The following is a 23791-nucleotide window of genomic DNA, read 5'->3' on the forward strand; positions in this document are numbered from 1 at the left end:
CTCAGTTTGACCAGCCACTTCCACTCTGCTATTGAATCCACAGCACCCAGGCAGCAAAGTGATGTTCTTTAGCAAAAGTTTGGTGCTCTGTACTGCACAGGAGTGATGTGGTTCTACCCTGGGTGCAGCTAAGCCATGCACAGCTACTTGCTCACTACCCTCCAGCTGGAATGGGAGGAGAATCAAAAGAGTAAAAGGAGAAAAAGGCAAAAAAGTGAGATAAAAGCAGTTTGATGGGTAACGCAAAAATTGTGTACTCAAGTAAAGCAAAAAAAGGAATTTATTCACCTCTTCTCATGGGCAGGCAGGTGTTCAGCCATCTCCAGGAAAGCAGGGCTCCATCATACATAACACTGACTTGGAAATACAAATTCTATCAGTCCAAATGTTCCCCTCTCTTCCTTTTTCCCCCAGCTTTATGTGCTGAGAATGATGTCATATGATATGGAACATCTCTTGGGTCAGTTGGGGTCAGCTGTCCTGGCTGCGAACCCACCCAGCTCCTTGTGCATCCTCAGCCAACTCACTGGTGCGGTGATGTGGGAAACAGAAAATGCCTTGGTGCTGTGTGAGCCCTGCTCAGCAGTGACTAAATCGTTGGTATCATCAACAATGTTTCCAGTATAAATCCAAAACACAGGTCTACTCCAGCTGCTGTGGGGATAATTGACCCTTCGTCAGCCAAAATCAGCACAGGCTGCCAGTGAGCTTGAGACCTGCTCTTCTCATGCCCACCCACGCTCTCTGACCATTCTGTTCAGGGAAATAACTTTTGCAGCTTGTGTTCATGATGTTTCCACTGCTCCAGCATAGGAGAGCTCAAGCTTGAGTAAAAGGTGCTTAATGTTTAATCCCACTTCTGGCTTGTGTTAGAGCTCAGTGTTTGAGTGAGTGTTGTTGTGTATGGGTTTGACATGTGTTTGTCAGTGTCAGTCTGATGGAGCCTGTGTGATGGTGTGACACAGGGTGTGATGGTGTGACACAGGGCCAGCCCAGGGTGCCCTTGGATAGAAGAGCTGGGCCAGCAAAGCTGCATCTGGAGCTGGCAGGACTCTGTTAGGGACCGCAAGGGCAGGATGGCTCTGTTGTGCCAGGATGGGCCCGTACAGTTCAAAACATTGTACTCTGTTATGGTGGTCAGGCTGCTTCCAAAAGAGCTGCTACCACCCTCTGAGATGGTGCAGCACTTTGAGAGGTGTCTCAGGGGCTGCAGGGATGCTTTAGATGGCAATGGAGAGGAGCAGCCCAGAGGAGTCTTGGTGGAGAGAGTGACTGGCAGAAGAGAGCTTAAAACTGCTTCAGCACCAAGTGGTTTATCATTTGTCAGAGCCATCAGTCCTGCAGCTCTCCCCTGCTCTGGATTTGCTAGGAGAGCCCAGATGTGCTGTGCTTTTGCTGCTGATTCCTTGTGGGGTATAATTTCTCTTTCTCGCTTCCTCTCCAGGGGTTCTCGCTTGTGGCTGGCATGGCAGAGTACGTCCCCCAGCCTCCCTCCACCTGGCCTGCAGGCCCACAGCCCCCTCACACTTCTGCCATCTGCCCACTGGAGCCTGTGGATCCGGGCATCTCGGAGCAGCCAACACCACCGGAGCAGCCACCGTCCCCCCTGGAGCTGGGTGAGGATGAAGAAGTCACCTCCCCTCCGGATCCTGATGTGCCCTACCCAGACTTGGCCCCAGTTGTCTTCTTCTGCTTGAAGCAGACCACCAGCCCACGGAGCTGGTGCATCAAAATGGTGTGCAACCCATATCCTTTCTGAGCTGCCCCTTCTCCCTCCCCGCCTCTGGCTCCCTCCTGCCCTGTCCTCCCCTCATCCTGCCCTCCTGGGGTGCTTTGCAGGTAAGGAAAAACTTTTATTACATTTAATAACCTTCTTTGTTCATTGCTTGTGTTTAAACAGAACCCTTGCTGTTTTGGTGTGTGATCAAAAGACATTGATTATAAAGAAGGGACTTTGGAAAGAGCTGCTGACAGTCCTAGGCACAGGGACTGGGAGTGGGAAGAATGGAGGTGTGAGGAGAGGTACATTAGAAAGTCTGTTCTTTCCCTTCCCAGCTCCCTTTTTGCCTGGGACACAGTAGGATTTGCCAGCCCAGGAGCTTTTCAGACTGCCATGAAAAGGAGGTGTCTGAAAATACAGGCTTTACTGAGAGCTCACCTTGCCTTGGTGAGGGAACCACCACTCCTTCTGCACCCTGATTGCAGGGAAACCTAGGTGGCCCCTTGCCTTTCCATTTAGTACATGTCACTGTCCTGCCAGTGTCTTGTTGGGATATCTGGCCGGGAATGAACAGGAGAATGTGTGTTCCAGACAGCCTGGGAGAGATCTCTGGGACACAGGCATGTCCTCCTCTCCATGGTCAGCAATCACACACAGGTGTTGTCACTCATGCTCAGTGCCTTGATGGCAGGAAGGTCCCTGCAGCCACCAGTGCCAGTGATGGTCACCTGTACAGCTCATCACCAGGAGCCTGCCAGCTGGGCTCTGTGCCTCCAGTGGTATAAAAACCAGGTAGAGAAGAGCTGTTGTTCCTTGAACTGTGGGATTGTTGATGGTGGGGAGGAAATGGAGAAGAAGATGAGTCATCAGAGAGGTTGGTCTGAGATTTTTGGTGGATGTTTTTCTAGACAGAAATCTCAACTGGCAGCACTTTGTACCAGGAAGTTTCTTAGTTCCTGGTTAGGTAGGTATTAGCTGTGAGGATGCCTGCTCTGGTTTTGATGTATAGATTAATTCAGAATGTCTGGGCCTACAGTGGAGACTAGCAAAATGTTTCCAAGAGTATTTTCAGCTTTAAGAGCCTAACCCCGGGTAAGGACTTGAAGTAGTGTCAGCAGTAACAGCTGACCTTAAATGGATGAGATTTGTTTTAATTTCAAGTGTAGGTGAAGGTTTGTGTTTGAGCTCTGAGCTTTTGTCTTAAAGTTCAAAAGCCACTGAAGAGATGTTGCAGTCTCAAGCACAGGTTATGGCTGAGAACACATTGGAGATTTAGATATTCTGCTTTCTTTTCTACTGGCTGCTCCATAAAATTTTAAAACTCTGCATTGAATTATGCATTGCTTTTCTATCACAGTGTGCCTGTGCTAGTTATTATGTCCTGGGAATCTTGTCCCAGCATGTGGTAGAGCAGAACTCAGAACAGGACTCAGAGTAAAGCACAAGACATTTGTGTCATGATAAAAGGCTAGATTTGGGAAGTGAAAGAAGAGTAACAGTGTGGGTTTGGGGTGAAGGCTTGCCTTTGGATGAGGGAAGGAGGTTGTGGTGGAAGAAGACAAGAGCCTGTCCTTATCGCTGGCTAAAAAGTCACTCCAAGTAATCCCTCCAATTTGGTAAATTGCAAGGAGTTTGCTTTAAGTTGTTGGAACTATTGCTCAAGAAATTGGGCTGTTTTAGTTTTTAAGTGTTACTTTTGTCCTACTCTGCAGATAAATGTGTTCTTTGACTTAGAAAAGGACTGTTTCTTATTAGAAACTAGATAAAGAAGGAAAAAGCCTCACCCAATCACCTGTTGATGACATTCATGTGGCCACCACGGTGCCACCAGGGAGTGAAGGGCAATGATGGGGCTGCTGGTAACCTTTTGGAAGGGTTGTGTCAAACTTGAGGTTTCAGCTCAGCTGTGTGAAGTCGGGAGCTTACATTACTAGTGGAGACTGAGAGGTGAGGATTCAGGGCCTCCTCTGATTTCCTTTCAACCCCTTGTGCTCCTCTTTTTGAAAGGCTAGTGCATTAAATAATTTTTTTTTCCTCAAATGAGTGGTTACTTCTGCACCCCGAAGGCTTTTTGCATGTAATCATATGCTCTTGGCACCACACTTGTTTTTAACAGCATCACAGAAAGGATACATTTACAAGGCCTGGTGGCACATGCCTGGCTGGGAATCAGACCCTTCATACGAGATACTTCTATGAAAATCAAATCATATCTTCTAGGAATTGATATGCTTGCCTGCTTTTCATCCTTGCTATACTGAGCTATTGGGTCTCCAATGTGTTTAAGCTAAGCAGGGGCAGGATGAGTCACTGTCGTAGGTCAACACCTGGCCTTTCGTGAAGATTCAAAAGATGGGGCATTAATTAAATGCCTATTAATCTTCTTGTGGAATTTTTTCCTAGATTAGAGCTTCATGATCACTTTTATGGAAGTACTGTCAATGAGATTTTAAAAGGAAGCTCTGATAGTTAAGGACTATGTAACATTTTTTTTAAGCACGAGGTCATTAACCACCAAATTTCAATTTAGGTAATTGCATTCTAACTACTTAAAACCCCCTCTCCTGGAGACTATTTTTACTTTTGTGAGCAGTCCTGCAATTTTGTTATGTGCTATTAAACAGCTGCCATATTGCTTTGCTGCAGTGCAGTAATAGGAGAAAGAACCACTTATTTCTTTGCTTTAAAATTGCTTCTGGAAGTGTATTAGTGTGGAGATGTGTGATGCTGTCATAGCAAAAGTTGTAGATCCTAACTCCCTTTTAAGAAGAGGACTCTGATGCCTGTGAAAGTCCATGTGTTTGTCCCCAAAGGGAGGATTTGCTGTGCTTTTTGCTGTTGTAGCGTGTGGTGAAAAGGGGCCTGATGCTTTCAAGTTTGGTGATTTGCATGTTTTTGGGATGGCTTTACCTACAGCACAAGTAATGCATGAATAACCTTAGTTTATTTGGAAGCAGTATTATTTTTTTATTCCTAACATACCTTATTAGAGATGGGAAAGTGCTGTATCAGCTGGGTGTGCAGTGCAACACAACATGCACCTGGAGCCTGGCTTGTGCCCTGATTAAAAAGGAGCTGCTGTGATGCAGCACATGAGCAACCAGCCAGCTGGTTTGTTTAGGTTAATTTGTGCTTTGATAACAAAAGATTGGACCACTTGGAGTAGTAGATCATGGAGCTGTTGCAGCTACAACTCCTTATTTGAGATATGGTTATGAGAATGGCTGGAAGATTTTTTTTTTTCTTTTATAAAACCTAAACTCTGTCATATAGAATTTGAGGTCAAGCTTAGATGGGGAATAGTATGAAAAGTGTAAAAAATATGTTTCCAAACCAACTGCATAACATTTATCTTATGAATTTATAAAATGTTTGGGACTAAATAATGGGCATGCCACACGGCACCTTACAAATGGATCCTCATGAGAGGCTCTGCAGTTCACTACTCTGTCATTTTCTTGCTTTTTATGCACCAACCCCTTGGTGAAGCTGTTGGCCCTTTGGGCTTCTGTTTTGCTTTCAAGCAGTGAAGTGTTGCATTTCCAGCTGATTTGAGTGGTGTAGGAGCAGCAGGTCAGATCCCAGATGAGCAAAAGCTTATGTGCACACTTAATTTTTATTACTGGGAGCTGTGTTTTACAGAGTATTGAGCAGGGTGACTTCTTACAGATGTGGTATGACTGTGTGTACTGAGGAGCTGCCTTGTAGCTCATTAGCTTCAAAACCCACTGAACAGGGGCTTTGCCATTGTACCTGCTGCCAAAAATCCCACCTTGCTTCTGGAGATACCTTTCCTGTGGCTTTTACTGGTGGCATTGTCAGCTTGGACTGTGTGCTCTGTGCACAAGGAAAGAGGACTGGCCTTGAGCATTTTGGTTGGAATCAGAGGAAAGCTCTGCATTTATTCCCCACAGGGATAATTTATGTATGAGTCAGTGGAGTATAGGATGGCTGGTGATGGCAATAGTGGTGCCTCATGCTGGCACTGCCCTCTGAGAGCCAAGTGCAAAATCAAATGTTGGAGGAGAAAAAAATGTGTGAGTGGATTGGTACTTTTGTTGGTGACAGTGGCAGGAGTTGTCACAGTGCATGGGAGCAGTGGGCTGCCAGAATCACTGCTTTTTGGGTGCTGTGTGGTTAAGGGGACAATGACTCCATTGCTAATTAAGCTTTGGGTTAATGTGTTATATATGTAAAATATGCCCATGTTAAATACCATTTTGGGCAATTAGTTTATGTCCAGTGAAGTTATATGTGCAGATTCTGTTGTATGCTGTGGTTGTTTCTGCCTTAAGTTTGTACACTGTCAAACCCTGGACACACTGTTCTTAATGTTGTAGGTATATAATAAACAAGCATAATCTGCAAATTCATTGCAAATCTTGTAGTAGTTTGACTGTCTTAAGACCTGAGTTCCTGTAATCATTTGAATTTTACTTTTCTTTTTCACATGTGTTTGTATATATAAATAAAAATCATGGTTTTCTGCATCTCTAGTAAGTAGAGAGAAGCTTGGAAATGTGACCAGAAAGTGTAATCATACGTCAAAAATTGAATGGCTTATGAATTTTAAGCAGCATTGATCATCCCTGAGAAGCTGGGGATCATGGCTTTCTGCTCTTGGGGTCATCAGTATCAGCTTTTAGGTGCAGATTTGAAAAACAGTAAAATGTATATGTTGTTCATGTATCTCCATTTTAAGGGCTGCTCTCCTGTCTGTCTTAAAAAGCCTGGCCCAGAAGACACATGAAGACTCTGGCATTTATTTGAGGACTTTTGACAGCTTTGTATCATTGTAGGTAACCAGGCAGATGTTGCTGCTGTGTCCTCTTTCCAGCCAAGGAGATATAGCTGTACACCAAGCCCCACCAAGTGCACGATTTTTTTCTTTTTCTCTAAGAGGTTTTCTGACCCCCCTGCACTCCACAACATTCTAAGTCAACTTTGCAGTTGCTCCTGTTGCATGGGAAACTGAGATGGCCAGAGCTCTCCAGTGGGTGTGCAGTGCTGGGGCATTGGTGTTCCCATGGGCTTGTGCCAGATGCTTTTCAAGCTTTGAGGGAGCAGGACTGCTTTAGGTTCTGCTGGGTTTTCTGCCCCTCTGCCAGCCTCACTGCTGGAATGAAGCTTGCTATTGGCATATAAGGGTGACTTGCAATGAATCAGTTGTTCATTATCTTGATTAACATTTGAAGGCACTGAATGCAGTGGATCAATATATCATCAAGTGCTCTCCTCCCCTTTTGTGTTCGTAGTGTCTTAAAGCAGACATGTCCTACCCTTGTGAGCTGACCCTTAATTTCCCTGTTAATTCTCCCTTTGGAAAGCTGATAGTCTTTACCCTAACTCTACCTGTCTGAAAATCACCCAAGGTCTCTGTACATATTTGACAGACTGCAGCAGGAAATTCAGTGAACTGAACCTCTCTCTTTGGAGGGTGAAGCAGATCTCTGTAAGTTCTTGTTCTTCCTTTAGCAAAGCAGTAGTTGCTGGATAGCAGGCTGTAGCGTTTGCATTTTGGATTGCTATGCTGTTTGGTTTCCCAGATGCTCTAGAAGAAGGCAAAGAGAAAGACAGGGAGCAGGTTTAGTTTTGGAAATTACACGGTCTGAACATTTTAATGTTTCCATAATGAAGTGTTGGGTAATCTTAATTTTGTGGGAGAAGAAGAACCCCATCCACCTGGACTCTGGATCGGGCAAAAGTAATTCTCTGAATTCCAGGTTTTTCTTAGGATAGCTGTTTCCTGATTGTAGTTGGTAGGCAGGTGGCAGAGGAAGCATGACAGCTCAGGGCCTTCACAAGTGGTTGAGAAGGAAGTTGTCTCCACAAAACTAGTGACAAGGGAGTGCCATTAGTGCGGGTCATTTGATGCGCAAATTTACGAGTGGAAGTTTAGAGGAACCGTTTGCACAGTCAGATGTGGTGTAAATGGAATTTAAACTCGTGCATTGTCATTAGTAGCACACAAGGGATGGATGTGTTTGAAGGGCATTTGCATGCTTGAGATCTGTAAGAAATTGGCTGGGTTGTGTGCATGTGAGATGTATGCAGTTTCAGGCAAGTGGGCAGATGTAAAGGGATGAGGTCTAAATTTGGCTGGCTTGCAAGATGGCCCTGGGTATCTAAGCACAAATGTTGAAACAGGATAAATCCCTGCCTCCCATCCCTTTAGCTTAATCCCTGGAGCTTTTTTTTTATAGTGAGAACTCAAAGACCATGGTTTGGAAATGAATCAGGACAGCAGCACATACAAAACCAGGGCTCTGACTGAAGATTTGATGTTCGTAGGGTCTAACAAAAGTGGAAATAAGGTTGAAAATTCGTGGTGCATCCCTACTGTCTTTTTTTCAAAGATCTGAGCATTTTTGCTGTTATTGAAGGAGAGATTCCAACTGTTGGAGGAAGGGCTATAACTGCAAAGCACAGAGGAGCCTGTGGTTTAGGAGAGGGGTATTTCTGCTGTGTTTGTAATGCCCTGTTTCCCTAATATGTTTCAAACCCAATAAAAGACCTTGTAGGACTCTGTGCCCTGAAATGCTTTAGGAAAGTAGGGCTAGGACTCTTACTGCAACAGCTTTTGATGAGGTGCCTTAACATGGCACCTGACCAATGAATGTGGAAAGTGCAGGGAAGCAGGGGAGAGAGCATAGAAGATGCAAGTCATAAAATCTTCTGGTATAAATCAGTGTTATTCTGTTATACCTAATAAGAACTAATCTATGTGCACCAGCCATTGCTCTTCAGGTGAGGCTGGGGAGATTGGTCTTGTCTTGTCATACAGCACCATGCATTTGTGGCAGTCTGGGGGTATCTGGTATTGCTAGGCCAGAAGAGAGGAATGGTGTGCTCAGCTGGGATGCAGGGATGGTAGCAGTGCCTGTGCTGAGGGACGTCCCCATCCCTCTGAGGAGTGCATTACTGAACTGAAACAAATGCTGAAAAACCTTTCTGGAGCATATTGTGCTTATTCAGTGGAATATATTTTGCCTTGGAGAAGAGAACCACTTATTCTTTGAAAAATGGTCAGTTTGTCTTTTTCAGCCTTCATGAACACTGGAGCAGGGTGTGCTAGAGTGCCAAAGAGGCTTTTGTAGGAATAGAAAGGGCAATAAAAATGCTCCTTTTGAGTTCAAGACCTATAAAATACTCTGACCAGACCTCTAATTGCATGTCTTGTTATAACAATGTGAATTAATAGAATTAACCAGTAACAAACTGACCAGCTGCTTCTTTGAGGACTTGACACTCTTCCCACCCTAGAGAACGGGAAAGGGCCTGCAGCTGTAGGTTGTGAGCACAGTACTTGACAGGAGCTGCTTCAGGTGAGGAACAGTCAACAGAGCTGCAGCTCCTCTGCAACTGGTCCCAGTATGGCTAAGATGAGGTTATGAAACACTTGGCCCATTACAGAGCTATGGAGAGAACAGGAGCAAAGTGTCTGCCAAGCTGTCAACCTCTAAGCTAGAAAGATCTTTATGGTCCTGGAGAAACACTATCTTTGGATAGGCACTGTGTTTTGGTGTAGGAAGGCTCTGGTCTGGTGTAGGGTGGACCAGGCTCAAGCTTGCACCCACTTCTGTCCTGTGCTTGCTTTGCCCACTGGCCCTGGTTGGCCTGGAGCACCTTGGTCAGCCCCTTCCTGGAGTGCCTGGCGTATCTCTGTGCCACTGCCTCTCCTGTGCTTCCCTGTCTGCTGGGAGCAGGGCTGAGGATGTCCAGTTTGAAAAGTGCTTCTCTTAAATAGGGTTTTACAGCCTCTGGCTGATGAGGGCTGAGGGTGGTGGGAAGAGCCACCAGCTGGGGCTGCCTGTTCAGAGGGATAGATCTGGTGGTGGATTGGGCTTGCCCTGCTCTTTGTCACTGCTACTCCTTGGGCTGTGAGTTTGTGCTGTGCTGTCTCCTGTTGCTCCTCTACCAGGAAGGGGCTGCTGCCCTACCTGCCTCTCCTCCTTGGAGGGGCTCCCTGGGCTCAGCTGTGCAAATGAGAAGAAATCATCTCAGGAGAAGCTTTGGAGGAGAAGAGAGGCTAGCTCAGGGGGATGGCTTTTTATTCCATGTCAAGAAAAGAACAGGGTTGTGACCAGCAGCCAGGGAATGAGGCTGAGATGAGCAAGGAAGGCAGGTGAGAATGCAGCTGGACCTGTAAAATGAGAGGTGAAGTGTGATGATGAAAATGTAAGACATTGATGGGGAATGAATGAAGATGTAAGATACTGATGGGGAATGATACCTGGAGGTTATCTAGGTTGGGAACAGGTGATGCAAATCGCTGCTGACCTTGAGAGGCATCTCAGCAAACCTTGATATCAATGGTATTGAAAGCAGCTGACAGACCTGAGACAATCAGCATGAGTGCTTGATCTCTGGCTGCTATCAAGGACTGGTGAAGTAAGAAGGTGGTGTGAAGGCAGTGTGAGCCTTCTGCTAGAGAGCCTGCATAGCTGCTTGGATCCAGGCTTGGCTGCTCTGAGGGATGGAGTTGGTGTGCAGTGCTGTGGCTGGAACAGCTCTCGCCTGCCCATCCTGACTACAAGGTCAGCATGTGGGGTTGGAGATGGATAGCTTGGCCTCCTTGCCTTTCCCTTCTCCAGCTTTCTCCATGCCCCCAGTGCATCAGTGCAGTTTGGGGAGGGGAGCAGCTCCCTCAGGTGGGATGGGGGATGTGCCAAGCTGTGATGTGGGGGACCATCTGTCCCCCTGAGACAATGGTGCCATTTACACTTACGTACTGCAATTCATCCAAGAGGAAAGATAAATCTGTCCTGGCTAATGATACATCATACTCTTTGCTTATCCGTTCTTCCTGTAGTTTTCTCTCCCCCAGTCTCCTCTTGTCATCACCTACTGTGCTTCAGTCTATAAAAGAAGCCATTGCTCCCCCTCCTTGAGTGTGATTTGATGTTTCTGAGTCCCTGCACCTCCTCTAGCAGACTCCCCTGTGACTAGCCACTCTGTCTATCCCTTTTCCTCTCTGTCTGTGGCAGTTTGTCATTTCCCCCCTCTTTTATAATTTCTCTTGCTGTCATTCCTGGGTTTTGCTGCTAGCAGCCTGTCTGCACTGACTGTTCCTGCCCTTGAATTTGCTCCTTCTGTTAAGTGCCTCTCTTGGCCAATACTGTGGACACCCAGCTTCCTGGGGTGAAAGGTCAGGGCTTAAAGGGGAGACCTGGAGGTGGGATTTAAACAGAGGACATCACTCATTGGCTTATTTAGAATGAGGAGAAAGGCCAGGGCTCTGCAGAGGTGTGAGTTTACCTGTGAAATCAGCAGATTTCTTCTTTCTCTGGAAGGGATTTCTACATGGCAGGGTGGGATTGCTTCTTCCTTGTACTCACGGGCTGCTTCCATCCCCCTTTAGAGCATTCCAAGCCCAGGTCAGCTGCTTTCTTCCTGTGCTCTCTGACGTGCTAGTGGCACCTCTGACATCCCCATCCTGAGCTGTCAGTGTGCAGGAGCACTGAGCTCATTTCTGAGCTGCAGAGTCCGAGGGGTGCATCCACCTGGGAGCAGGGACAGGCTGCTGGGAGGTGGCCACATCCTGAGCCAGCCTGGGTGACACTTGCTGCTGGATCAGCTGGCCCTGGCCTTCTCTGGGATGTAGCTGGTGCTCTGCTCATCCTGCTGCCCAGGTCTGGCTCTCTTGGACTGGCCCGGACAGATGTGAGCTCAGCAGGCTGGCTGGGAGCTGTGTGACAGCAATCCCCTGGCCCTGTGCCCCAGCTTGGAAGCTGGGCAAGGCGCTCAAGGATTCGCTTGCAAAAGTTGAACCAACAGTGCTGTCTCAGCCTTGTTCCTGACCCCTGGACTTCTGTGAGGGCTGCTTCATCCTTGCTTTAATAACTTGGTATTGTTTGTCACTACTTCCCCAGGGTAGCAAAAAATTGCTGAAATACTACAAGGGCCTTAATACTGCTTGTAGGAACTGGATGCTGTGAGAGGCAGAGTGAACCAAATGTACCTCTTGGGGGATTTCTCTTCTCAAAGAATCACGGATTAAAAAAGCTAACATCAGTACAAATTCATCCAGGAGAAAGCTGCTGAATCCAGTGCTTGTAATGCTAGCTCTGAGATTTGCCTCAACAGGCAAGAAGGGAAGGAAGGAAAGAAAACACATGGTAAAATATTAACCTCCCTATTGGAACAGGCAGTTTGCAACAAACAGCAGCTGTTCTCTTTCATGGCATGAAAGATGTAGGAGCTCAGTATTTGAGGGTGGAGAAATATTTTCTTCCAGGCAGAGGTTGATAGTTTCTCACATCAAAGATCCAAAATATCTGCTCATCTTTCAAGTCCTGCTTATTATTTGGAAGCATACTGAAACACCAGTACTTGGCAAATCTGCCTTGCCCCATCATTCACACACCCCAAAAGGAAATCTCCCTGTCTTTACCTGTATCCCGCATCTTGCTTTGCAGCCAAGAATGCCTCACTCTAGTGTTTCCCCTAAGAATACCATGTCCTTATTTTCTACAAAATGTTCTACAGATCATTTACCAGCCAGCTAGCAGATGTTAACAAGAATTGTTAACAATAATCAAGCTAAAACATATTTGAGAAAAGTAGGTTTTTTGATGTAGTGCAGTTTTTATGTAATTATTTTTGTTCGTGTGTACCAACTTGTGATGTAATTTTTGCTTTGAATAAGTCTCTTGGGTTTATAGGTGATTTTGGAAGGCTCTGCTTTGTCCACATGCAAGATTCAGGCCAGACCTTGAAAATGTTTGTCATGAGTGAGTTATATTAAAAAAGACAGGCTTATAAAAGTGCAACAGTAATAATATATTGCCTTTGGTACTGCCTGATGTTCACTGCCACTGGCCAACTGTGATATTTCTTAATGAAGGATTTTTTTCCCTCAAGGCAATTTTTTCTTGCCTTTTTCTTTCCCTATGGCTCCTTTCTGATTAATTTTCTTGATGGAGGAGGATCCTTCCAGCTTGGGAGTTTGCTTCTCTCTTCTCTGTACTTGTTGACCCACGGTTTAGCAGCCTTGTGCTGGCAGCTGCTCTTATCTTCCCATCTGGACCCCTCCCTGGAAGTGGGATTTTAGTGAGTGGAGGAGGCTCTAGATGTTATCCCACTTGTTTTATACAGGAAAGTCCTTTGGAGACAGCAGTCTTCTCACTGTTTCCTTGTAGCATTTTTTTTTTCATCCCATGCTACAGTTTCCCAATTTTCTTTTTTCTTGTAGGTTGACCCTGTTATCTTTCCCTGTGTAGACAAACTCCTCATATTATATGTTTTCTTCCTTGCTGGGTGCTGAGTAATGTTTTTCCTTCTTTTCCTGCCCAGCAGGATCTCTGAAGAATCTCACACAGCTCATACAAGGGCCAGAACATGAATAGAACCGAAGAAATGGAAGATGTAGTTTCCATTCTTACATGAGGTAGTAGCATGGTTTTCAAAAGCTGTCCAACTTTTCCATTGTAGTAGTTTTTTTATCCATTAATAAAACCTTAATTTGAGGTCTGGGAGGCAGAGACCAGGCAAAACTCTGGGACAGGATACTGAATTGAGGGACTGAGAAGCCGAGGAGGAAGATCAGGCCGCTGGGTCAGGCAGCCAGCAGGGATCTGGAGTGGAAAGCTTATCCACCAGCTATGTGCCCTGCAGGGTGGAGGGGCTGGGCAGCAATGGCATGAGGCAGCAGCCTGGAGAGTGGGCTGGGTGAGGATGATGGAAGGTAAGCAGGATGGGTGAGGAGAAGGTCTGGAGGGGAGCAGCTGCTGGGGCGGGGAGCCCAAGTGGAGGCAGGGCTGGAGGGCTCAGCCTGCAGCAGGAGGGCTGAGATGGGAGCAGCCCGTGGAGTGAAGTCGTGTCCCTGCCCTACAGCCTTTGTGCTTTGCTTTCCTACTTATTTCTGTTTCCCTGCTGCCAGCAAACTCCTGTAAGCTCCCTGGCTAAAGAGGAGTCATATCACTGTCCTCACTGATGCCATCCCCTCCTGTGGGTGCAGGGATCCTGTGGGGAAAAGCCAAACCTGAACCTGTGAACCTGCAATGAAAGGTTGTGTTGTGAAGGTGGTGTGGAGAGGGACAAACTGAGATTCCACATTCATCCTCATTTCTGTCTTAATTTATTGGATTGAGTCATATAAGTCAGTCTCTCTTGAGTATACTCAAGGCACTTTTTTTTTTTTTTTTTTTTTTTTTTTTTTGCTATGGCAGCTGCTAATTTATCTCCATATGGATGGGTTGTTAGAGGATGGGTGAAAGAGGTCTTGGGTTACTCTGCTGTCCAGTGTGGAAGCAGTGTTTCGGAGCATCCAGCAGCAAATTCTAGTCAAAAATACATCTGGGACACTTAAGAACAGACAAAATAACTTTTTTATTTGCAGTCATTGACATTCAGCTTAGATTTTCCTCATAGCATTCATACCTGCTATGTAAGTCTCAGCTCAAGCTGCCAATCAAATGAAGCTCTAAGCAAATGAGACAGGGTGTTAGAAGGAAGAAGAGTTTGTGGTAGGATTAATTAAAATTAGTGTTATCAGTGTGGCTGCATGCAGCCTTCCACCATATAGGTCAGCTCTCTCTGAAGCCTCAAGTTTCCCCTACAATGCCATAATTAACTATTAAAGTAGGTACTTTAAAAAAGCATTCCTCCTCCAGAAAACCATAACCCAGGATTTTTTTTTTCAAAGCACAGAATTAATTGCATCCTTCCACAGTATCTTTGAGGTGCTGTTATTTTTTTAAAATTCATTTACAGCATATTGTGATATGTCACACATCCTTTAAATATCCAATAGCTTTTTAACTTTTAAAAATCTATTTCACACTTAGTGGCATGTCTGTAATGCATTTTTCTGGAATGTGTGGCAGATGTCTGGGGAAACTGTGTTTTCTCCCATATGGGGGTTATTTTACTGGAAAATGAAAGAGGGTTGACACTTCATTTGATTTTCCTGAGCTGTCACATCAGGGATTCTCTATCTGGGTGTGAGACATGAATCCAGATCATATGTAAACTGCACAAGGGAAGATGTGATCCCTTCCCTGACTGAAGGGGGACTTCCCACTGAAGAACATCCTCTGCAGGCTACAAGTGGGGGGAAACAGGATGGGGAGGTCTGCTCTGGGATACCCTGCTCCATGGGACTTTCCAGCATGCTCTGGACACACAGAAGTAACACTAAGTCTGTGCTTGGACCTTCCTCTATGAGAAGGAGGCAGGTGGCAGCTTTGAGGTTACGCAAACCTTAAGGAATCTCCTGATAGTCGTGACCCAGGTTGCTGAAGTGAGCTGGCGCTTGAGGGTTGTGTGGTGCCGAATTTGACTCCTGGAGAGGCATCGTACATGCCAGGGCTGCAATCACTTTAGATGTGTCAGGCCACCATTGCACAGTTGTGGTTTATGGACAGGCAGAGGGGAATTTGTCATCTGTGTTGGCCAACAATCTCTATCTGCAGATCTGTTTGCAGATCTGTGTTTCTGGTCTGACTCCTTCCTCTCTGCTCTGTCTGAATGTGGCTTTGTGTCCCCTTGTCCTTGTGCCGCGGTGAGTTGTCCCTGTGTTCTCTGTCCTGTTCCCAGACTGAGCACTGTGCTTGGGGCAGCCCCCTCTGTTGTTTCCCCTGCAATATCAGTGGGAGGGGAGGAAGCTGAGCAGAGAAACTGCTGCAAGCCCCTGCAGGTGATGCTTGTGCCAACATCCCCCTTTACTGAGACAGATGCAGTGGGGATAAATACCAGGTGTCTCTTACAGAGTAGTTAAATGCACAGCAGACCCTGTTTGTCATATTAGGACAGAAGAGCCTTCCAGCTATAGATTTCAAAAGATTGCCAGTGGCACTTGGCACACCCCTCTTGTACACAACCTGGGAGACACACTCCTGAGTTTCTGGGCAGTACAAATGCCCAAAAATTATTTGGCTGTGGCAGCAGTCAGTGTCCTCACTGCTGGTATGTGTGAGCACAGGCACATGCTGGTGAGGCATTTCTGGGCAGAATTTCTTAGGGACTGAGGAGCACAGCCCTGGGGGAAGCTGTCACTGAGGGCACAAAGCTGGGATAGCAGGAAGGTGCTGGATATCCCCGGAAATATGGACACAGAGGCGTGCCTCCTGCGTGGAAGCAAGAGAATGGGGTGGGTGAGCAACCTGGGATGTCCCCCACTGGACTGAGGGTGTCAGTGATCAGTGATCCCATCAGTGGAAGCAAAGGGGGAAGGTTAGACAGATCTAGCAGGAGAGCACAAAAGTAATTATTTCCTTCCCCAGCCACTTGACTTCTCTGGGTACTTCTTGAGCATGATTAAGCTGATTAGTGTCATGCACTCGAGGCTTTGTCTTGTACCCATTTGGCATTTCCCATTCTTGTTTGCATACATGAAGGATTTCCTCACCCATGGCTGTGACACCTCTCCCCCCTGGACTCAGGATTATTATTTTCTGATGATTAATGTTTTCATGGGTCTCAGCTTTTCAGGAACACAAAGACATTCCCAGTGGAGGATGTGATGCCAAGTCTTTAGTTGCTGGGTTTAATAGTTGCACCTGGGATTATTTCATCCCACTGAATGACCTCTTCTGAAACACTGCTGCTTCCCCCAGGTGGGTTTGTATTTATAGGCTTATGTCTGCACCCTTTCCCCACCAAGTGTGCTGCTTATGCCTGGTGCCCTCAGGCACGTAGCTGCAAGCTTGTGCTTGAGAATTGTGGGAAGGCCTCGTGCACCTCATGGAGCCAGAGTGGTTCTCTCAAGTGTGGACAGGCAGCAGTCAGAACACCAAATAGCACTGAGGACTGGCCAGAAGAAAAGTACAGGAACTGTTAGTGCAGTGTATGTATTGCTTTTATACTGTTAACTCCTATATTGATACACATACACAACAAAGATATTTGATTAAGTGATACAATTACTACATAATAAATCATCTGAGTTCTTTATTACTCTAATTTATATGCATCTGTATAAATCAGAGGTGTACTCACCATTCCTTTGCCATCCCTGAAAGATGCAGGAGGATTAGAAAACATTTGCATTGATGAGTCTTGGGTAAATAGTTGACCTACTGGTGAATTCCTCTGCAATTATCCCTTGGAGAGATTTGCTGTGCCTCCCCCTGTGCATCTGTCTGGGTGATGCCAGAGGGATGCAGGGAGAAGCAGGGGAGCCTTTCACTGGTGTTTGAAATCCTGGGGGAACTGAAAAGGTTTTGAGGGGAAGGTGAGGATTTAAACTTGTTTTTACTGATCAAGTGGTAGAGGGAAGCCTGGAGTTATGAGGAGAGAGTAGGTCATGGTGTTGGAAATTTAGTGGGCTGCTGTATGTTGGGCCATCTGGAGATCATGAAAGGCATGAGACAGCTAAAATCAGTGAGCTCCCGGATGCTCTTCAGGTGTGTTGAAATCCCAGAGTAAATCACCAGTGCAAGAAATTGTGCTGATGGTGGGAGCGAAGTCCTCCCAACTCTTTCTGGGCACCTACTTGTGGGATGACATATCCAGGCAGCCAGTGAAGATGAGAGTTGTGATTTGGTTAAAAAATGGGGCGTGCTGCAGGGGCTGGGGCTCTCACCCAGGAGGTGGGCTGCTGCTGAGAGAGCCTTGTTTGGCAGAGGTGGGAAAGGGCTGCCCCTGCCTGCTGGCTGCATGCCAGGTCTGGTGTTGAGCCTCCAAAGCTGCAGGTAGGTGCTCAAGCATTTGAGTTGTGTGTGCTGTGGTTAATGAACTCACACCACGCCGCTGACTTAGAGAGTTCTCTTTGCTAACCCCGGTTCAGGGCCTCTCGGGTTTCTCAAACTGGGTGTAAATTTTAGAACAGAGAACAAGCTCTCTCTTGCACCACTTTGGCCACATTTCTTGTTTTGGTCAGGGCAAGTATACCATAAAGAGCAGCCTTTGTGTCTGTGCTGGTTTCATGCTTCTGTTTAAACCAGGCATTTACTGAAACAAAATTAAATCTGAGCTGGCAAGTTGAGTTTGAGTTTCGGCTTCAGTTGGCCTGTGCTTTGTTCAGATTAATTCTCTTTTCCCCCAAATGCTCGTACCTCCCACCCCATCCCCCAGACAGGGAGGCAGCTGTTGTCATTTCTCTGCTTTCACAAAGGCACAGTGGGAAGAGGAGACAAAGCAGAACATCATCTGCCTTCTCCTCTGGTGGCAGGCAGGGAGCTGAGCTCCCAGAGGAGCTGGTGCCGAGCTGCTGCCTGTGCTTGGACGGGATGCTGTTCCATGGGGATGCTCGTGGGGCAGGTCTTGCTGGAGGGAAACAGGAGGGAGGACCACAAGAGGAGGCAAGAGTCCAAGCATCGTGAAGGTTCCCAGTTTGGGTTTTCACTGGTCCTCTGTGTAGCTGTCTGAGGGAGAACTGCTAGGGAGGGCCTCCTGGGATGGCCAGGCAGCCTGGAGCATGGATACAGCACGGGAAAGAGGACCTGGGGGATGAGAGGAACAGTGTGTTAGTGCTCCTAGGCGCTGGAATGCCTTTAAAGCTGACGTGTTGCCATGGTGTGCCTGGCAGTAAAGCTCCCTTGTTGCTTCTCTAATTCCATTCAGGCAAAGAAGAATGGTGAGGGGATTAAAAACAATGCAGAGCAAAGGCTCCGTTCCTGCTGTAGTGTGCTCCCCTTGGTTCCTGCACCCTTCAGCACCCGGGCCTCTCTGCAGCTCAGCCCCCCACAGGGGCTGGTGGAGCAGCTTCCCTGGTACCTGCTGCCCCAGGCTAATGCATTGCTTTCCCATGCCGTGGGAGCCTGGGAGAACACCTGCCACAGCTGCTGCATGAACAACAAAGCAGAGAGAGAGAAGAGAACTTTCTGGAAAGCCAGGAGTGTGGGTGTAGGACTGAAGGCAGCAGAAGCATTGGCAGTACTTCCACTAAGGTAAACAGGAGCAGAACTGGGTTTGTGGTGGTCTGGTGTTAATGAGCTTCCTCTTCAGCTGTTTCTGAGTGTGATAATAGTCCTGTAGCAGACATGTCAGAAGATCCTCGACTACAAGACATTACAGGTAACGTGACCTAGAAAGATTAGTAGCAAGGAAAAGACATGGGATGACACTTTAACCCTGTTCATCTTGCTTAGCTCTGTCTCCTCCATGGAATTTTCTCACCGTTGTCCATCTCACATTGCCTTGTGATCTGACTGTCTCTAGATCTCCTGCCTTCTGGATCCTTTGCTGTCCCTGCCTGGGCCCCTCACTGTTCCATTGCAGGGTGCTGGGGACCAGCCCCATCAAATCTCATGTCTTCACCCCTTGCCCCTCCGCTCACTCCAGCCCTCGGATTGTGGCCCAGTGTCTTGCCCCACTACCTGTCATGGTCTTTTTCTCTCTAAGACTTGCTGTGACACAGGAGCCCCTGAGCAGCCAGAATGGCCCCCACCTGTCTGTGCCTACAATCATCCTCCTTCAGCAAAATCACTTTCTCCTTTCACTCCCCTTGTTAGATGGGGAGACAATAGTCAAGTCACTATTCCTTCAGCATCTAATATGGGGAAAATAATGTCTAAAGAAGGAGCTGTGGTGGTAGAGGGAGAAGCTGCTGCTGTTCCTCTACATGGGGTTGACCATTCTCTTGAGCAGTTCAGGTGATGTGGGATTCCCTTCAGTGGGATGGAGCTGCTGCAGGGGGTGAGCCAAACCCCTGCTCAGACAGGGAGCTCCAAAATGATGAAGAAACAGTCCTGTTTCTCAGAGTGCAGCATGCTGAATCTCTCCTTGCTTTAATAAGCAGCTGCTTCTCCATGGAGAGGTTCCCTGTCCCATGACAGTCAAAAATACTCCTGTGTTAGGCAGAGGCACTTCCAGTGAAAAGAAGCCCTTTCTTGTCAGGGTTCAGTGCAAACACTTTGCTTGGGAAATCTGGACTTGAGTTTTGTCACAGGTGAGGTACCCCAGGGGAGTCCTGTTTGGGGAGCCCTACTGCTCTCTTGCTCCAGACTGCTCTCTGCTTTATTCTCTGACCCCTTCAGCTCTGTGGGGTTCCCAGGCCCCTGTGCAGCTTTTCCAGTGGGTCTTTCTCCTTCACAGTGAACTGCCAGGCATCTTGTGCCCACACTTGGTTACTGATGGATTGACAGTGTCTGAAATTTGGTTATTAATCCTGACCTATGGCAATATGTCATTAATGAAAATAAAACTGAAAATTAATAGAAGAGGAAATAAAGAGGTTGAAAGCTGATGGAATTGTGAGGGAGAAGTGTGAAAAAAGGGAAGGAGAAATTCAGTTTGGGACTTGATTTCTCTGAAGACAAAGTGGAGAGAAGGAAAAATCTAGGTCTTCATAGGGCAAGAGAGGACAGAGAGGTGGATGGAGAGAAAGGAGGGTCAAAGGAGCCCTTGCTTAGGCAGTCTGCCATGGGCCTGCTGAGAAGTCAGCAGGGCCAGGCTGGAGCAGATGGGGAGCGAAGGATTGCAAGCCTGAAGGCTGCATGAAATATTTAAGACGCTCCATCAAACTATCTTCTCAATGGTGGTGATATTCTGGGTAGGAGGGACAAGAAAAATTTGGCTGATAAAAAAACCCCAATAATTTGAAACACCTGGCAACGTGTAGCTCTCTTCTTTACATCTCTTCTCTTATCTCTGGGGCCCTGGGGAACCTGATATAGAGGGTGGCATTGGAGGGAGGGAGGGAGGGCAACTGGACCAGATGATCTTTAAGGTCCTTTCCATCTCAAGTCATTGTAGGATCTTCCTTTCTCCAGGGGTGAGATGTCCAGTTATGCTGGACACAAGTCCAGGTTTCTTCAGCCTTTGAGGTTTTAGTTTGCTTTTGCTTTATGTTTCCTCACATTCTTCATCTTTTCCCTGTTCCCCAAGCTCACAGCACCTGTCACACAGTAACCAACTTCAGACTAGCTGTGTCTTGCTCCCCTCTCCTGCTGCTGGGGAAGGATGTAGCTCTGTCCCCTTTGGAAGTGTCCGCTTTGGACATGTATGTGTCTTCCTTGACTCTCTCCAAGCCCTTTTCTTCCTCCACTTGGTGCCTGGTCCTTTTGACATCTGCTCTTGGCAGTGGGACGACTTGACCTGCATCAGTTCAATGAAGCCTTAAGCTCAGCTGAGGTGATGCAGGAACAGAATCTGGCTGTAAAAGTATCCACAGGATTTCTGACTTTATCCCACGTTGGCTGACAAAGGCAAAACTTGAAGTGTAATGAATGTCACTGAGTGTCTGAGGATCCAGGGAATGGCAGAGCCCAAGAGAAGTCAGAAAGCTCAACTGTCTAACTCACGAGGTTTTGGACCACTGTGCCCTGCATTCTGCATATATACAAATACCATTATGCAATTCCATCCCCCTTTGCTTTTCCCACTTCCCTTCCCTCCATGAGAGCAGAGAGAGCTGTTGCCTTTAGACTGGATGTGTGTAATCACCATGACCTAGTTTGGGAACTGAATCTAGGAGAGAAAACCATGTCCATTAAGTTACAAAATACAGTAAATAACTATTATGTTCCATCCTCATGTCCTGTGAATCCAATGTTAAATTCATGTAGTAATTTAGATCAGGCTTGGTTATATTAAAAAAAAAAATAATTCTCAACACCTGTAGCAGATGAAGTTTTTAAATGTAGAAGGGAGTCCAGGCTTAATTCTGGATGTTTCAGCTCTGGAGAACTCATTTAGCGGTGGCAGATACTGCATCTTTCTTTCGTGATCTTCCTGTGCACGGTGTGTCCTGGCCACAGTTTTCTGCCTCCCTGTCCTGTGAACTGTGCCTGATTTTTTTCTAAGATGGTGGAATTGTCTGTTCCTGCTGCTCATCCAGCTGAGGTCTCCAGGTGACAGGTCCATGTTAGTTGTTGGGTTTGGGAGTTTTTTTGAGTGGGGCAATAATGGAAGGAAGGATATGAAGTACATTTGACATGGTTCACGAAGCAAGTGACCCCAGGGCTGGTCTCCAGGTTTTCTTGATTGCTCTCTGTCTGGCATCAGAAAATATCACAGGACACAGGCAATTGCTACTGTATTTAAAGGCAGGATGTGCTACAGGACTATACCAGCATGAGTTAATAAATGTGCTGGAGTGAACAAAAAGTAAATGTTATCTCAGGCGACAAAATAACATGCTTTCATAACAAACTAGCATCCCTTCCTAGGACTGATGGCTTCCAATAAACCTGAGCTGATTTTTTCCACCCTTTGGTATTCACAGAGAGAAACCGTTCAGAAAACCTTTTGGGTTTTCCCCCCAGCATTTTTGTAAATGTTCCTAGGTACTGAAATATGTGGTTAAGGCTAGCGATAAAACAGCCACAGTACAAGACAGCAGCATTTAATCTGATTTCTTCCAAAGATGTGAAATATGTATCTGAATTTGCAAGAGCAGTATGGAGTTCATATCTGAGTAGATTATGCATGGGAAGCCTGCATGTTGATGCTGTCTCTCTATAATCCTGTATCAAGACTGATATTGAGCATTACCTTAGCTCTCCTCAAATGTTGTTATTCTCTTTGGCTGTTCTCATTCCTCCCTCATTAGGAGGAATCCATGAAGGAGGAGTGAAAAATATAGAAACCTGATTTGGCTCAGGAAGTCCTTGAGCTGAGAGTGGTTGGCAGTTGGAAGAGTGCCTAAGGGAAGTATTGTGTCTGCTCATCCCATTTTTACACACTTCTCTGGGCAGCTGTGTTGCTGCCCAGTCTGGGCAGATGTTTGGTCCAACTTGAGATGTTCATTTTTAGCTGTTTTTATTATATTATTCTGATGCTCCCTGACTTGTGTAGGCTGCGAGTCTGTAAACTCTTGGGTCAATTGTGGTTTTGTTGTTTTTAAACATCTTTTCTGCTTAATTCTTATTACCATCTGCCATCCCCCCTTCTCCTTTCTTTCAAGACACTTGTCCTTTTGACGGGTGTTCCCATTTAGGGGGACATGGAACCTCCAGCTCTGGAGGAAACAGGATCTGCTCTGCTCAACACCTCTTGGTGGGGATTTCTTGCTCACCATCAGCAAGTGTGTGGGGTTGGAGACCACAGCCTCAGCACCTGGTGGTGCCCACCCCATGTTTTTACCTGCTGCCAGGAGCACTGAGGGAGCAGACTGGACAAGTGTCCCTGTCCAGGCTCTGTGGTGTCCCATCCTCCACCCCTCCACTGAAAGCAGATCAGGAGTAAGAGCTCTCCCATAAGAGGGAGGTAAGTATAGGTTGGGAAAATAGATGCCACATAGAGATGAACTGCTTGCTTTGAGAGGATGGAATGCACTCCAAGTGGAGGACCCTTGGTTGGACACAATCAGAGCCTGGCTCTGATTAATCTGTACACTGAATTCTGCTTCAAGGCTTGCTTCGTTTGTCATCTCCCTCTCTTTTTTGAGTGCATATGAGCTTTTGGTCTAAACATCTAATCGTGGTGACCTTTTCCTTCTAGGCTGTGATAGTTACAGTCCATGATGATAAAGAAAGATCTAGACCAACTTATTTACTTGTTGGAGGCTCAGCCAAGTCTTGAGGCTCATTTGAGAACAGATCTGTGGCACAGCAATCAAGTTCACAGGCAATCCAGCAGTCTGAGGCTGCTGAAGGAAACACTGCCTGGGCAGAAGTTTTTGTTCCACTGCACAAAGGCACGGACCTGTTGCATAATTATTGCATTTCCCATTTGTGGCTTTACACCAGACCTGCAGTATTTTCTGTACTCTCACAACAGCTCAAGCTCCCACAGGCTGGAGTTATGATTTAGTCATAACACCAATATATGCCAGCAAGAGATGCAGGTGACTTAAATGGAACTGGTTTTCTTTTGCTGTTGGGTGTTTGTGTGAGAAAATAACTTATTTCTGACTTTTCTTTAAAATCATATTCAAAGTAACTCGTGTTATTTTATATGAGGTTGTTCTGCTGTCCTCCCAACCCAACATTTCTTTTGTAATGGATTTAGCTGCAGGTGCTGTTCCCAAGCCTCTTTCTTTATACTCAACATAATTTGAGGTTTTAAGACCTCCTAAGCTGTTTTCTAAAGTCATGCTTACTGTTCAGGACTACACCTAAAAAATACTGTAAGCATGAAGTAGTCTGAGATGAAGGCAATGGGATGAATGAACACGAGTTTTGATGGGCATCCAAGAAAGAACCCTGTAAAGGACTCGGGGTCAGGCAGGAGTGTTATTTAACT

At 46.4% G+C, this 23791-nt stretch overlaps 1 protein-coding gene across 1 annotated transcript in view; it reads left to right on the top strand.

Moving 5' to 3' along the window:
- The first annotated feature begins 1465 nt into the window (after window positions 1-1465).
- Window positions 1466-23791, top strand: part of CACNA1I (calcium voltage-gated channel subunit alpha1 I) — a 149380-nt gene continuing 127054 nt past the window's right edge. Inside the window, exon 1 of the mRNA XM_041481493.1 lies at window positions 1466-1746. Within this exon, the coding sequence (XP_041337427.1) occupies window positions 1466-1746 (281 nt within the window). The remainder of the gene's footprint in view (window positions 1747-23791) is intronic.

The sequence above is a fragment of the Pyrgilauda ruficollis genome, unplaced genomic scaffold (assembly GCF_017590135.1).
Source record: "Pyrgilauda ruficollis isolate IOZ18807 unplaced genomic scaffold, ASM1759013v1 scaffold56, whole genome shotgun sequence".
NCBI classification, from domain to species: domain Eukaryota; kingdom Metazoa; phylum Chordata; class Aves; order Passeriformes; family Passeridae; genus Pyrgilauda; species Pyrgilauda ruficollis.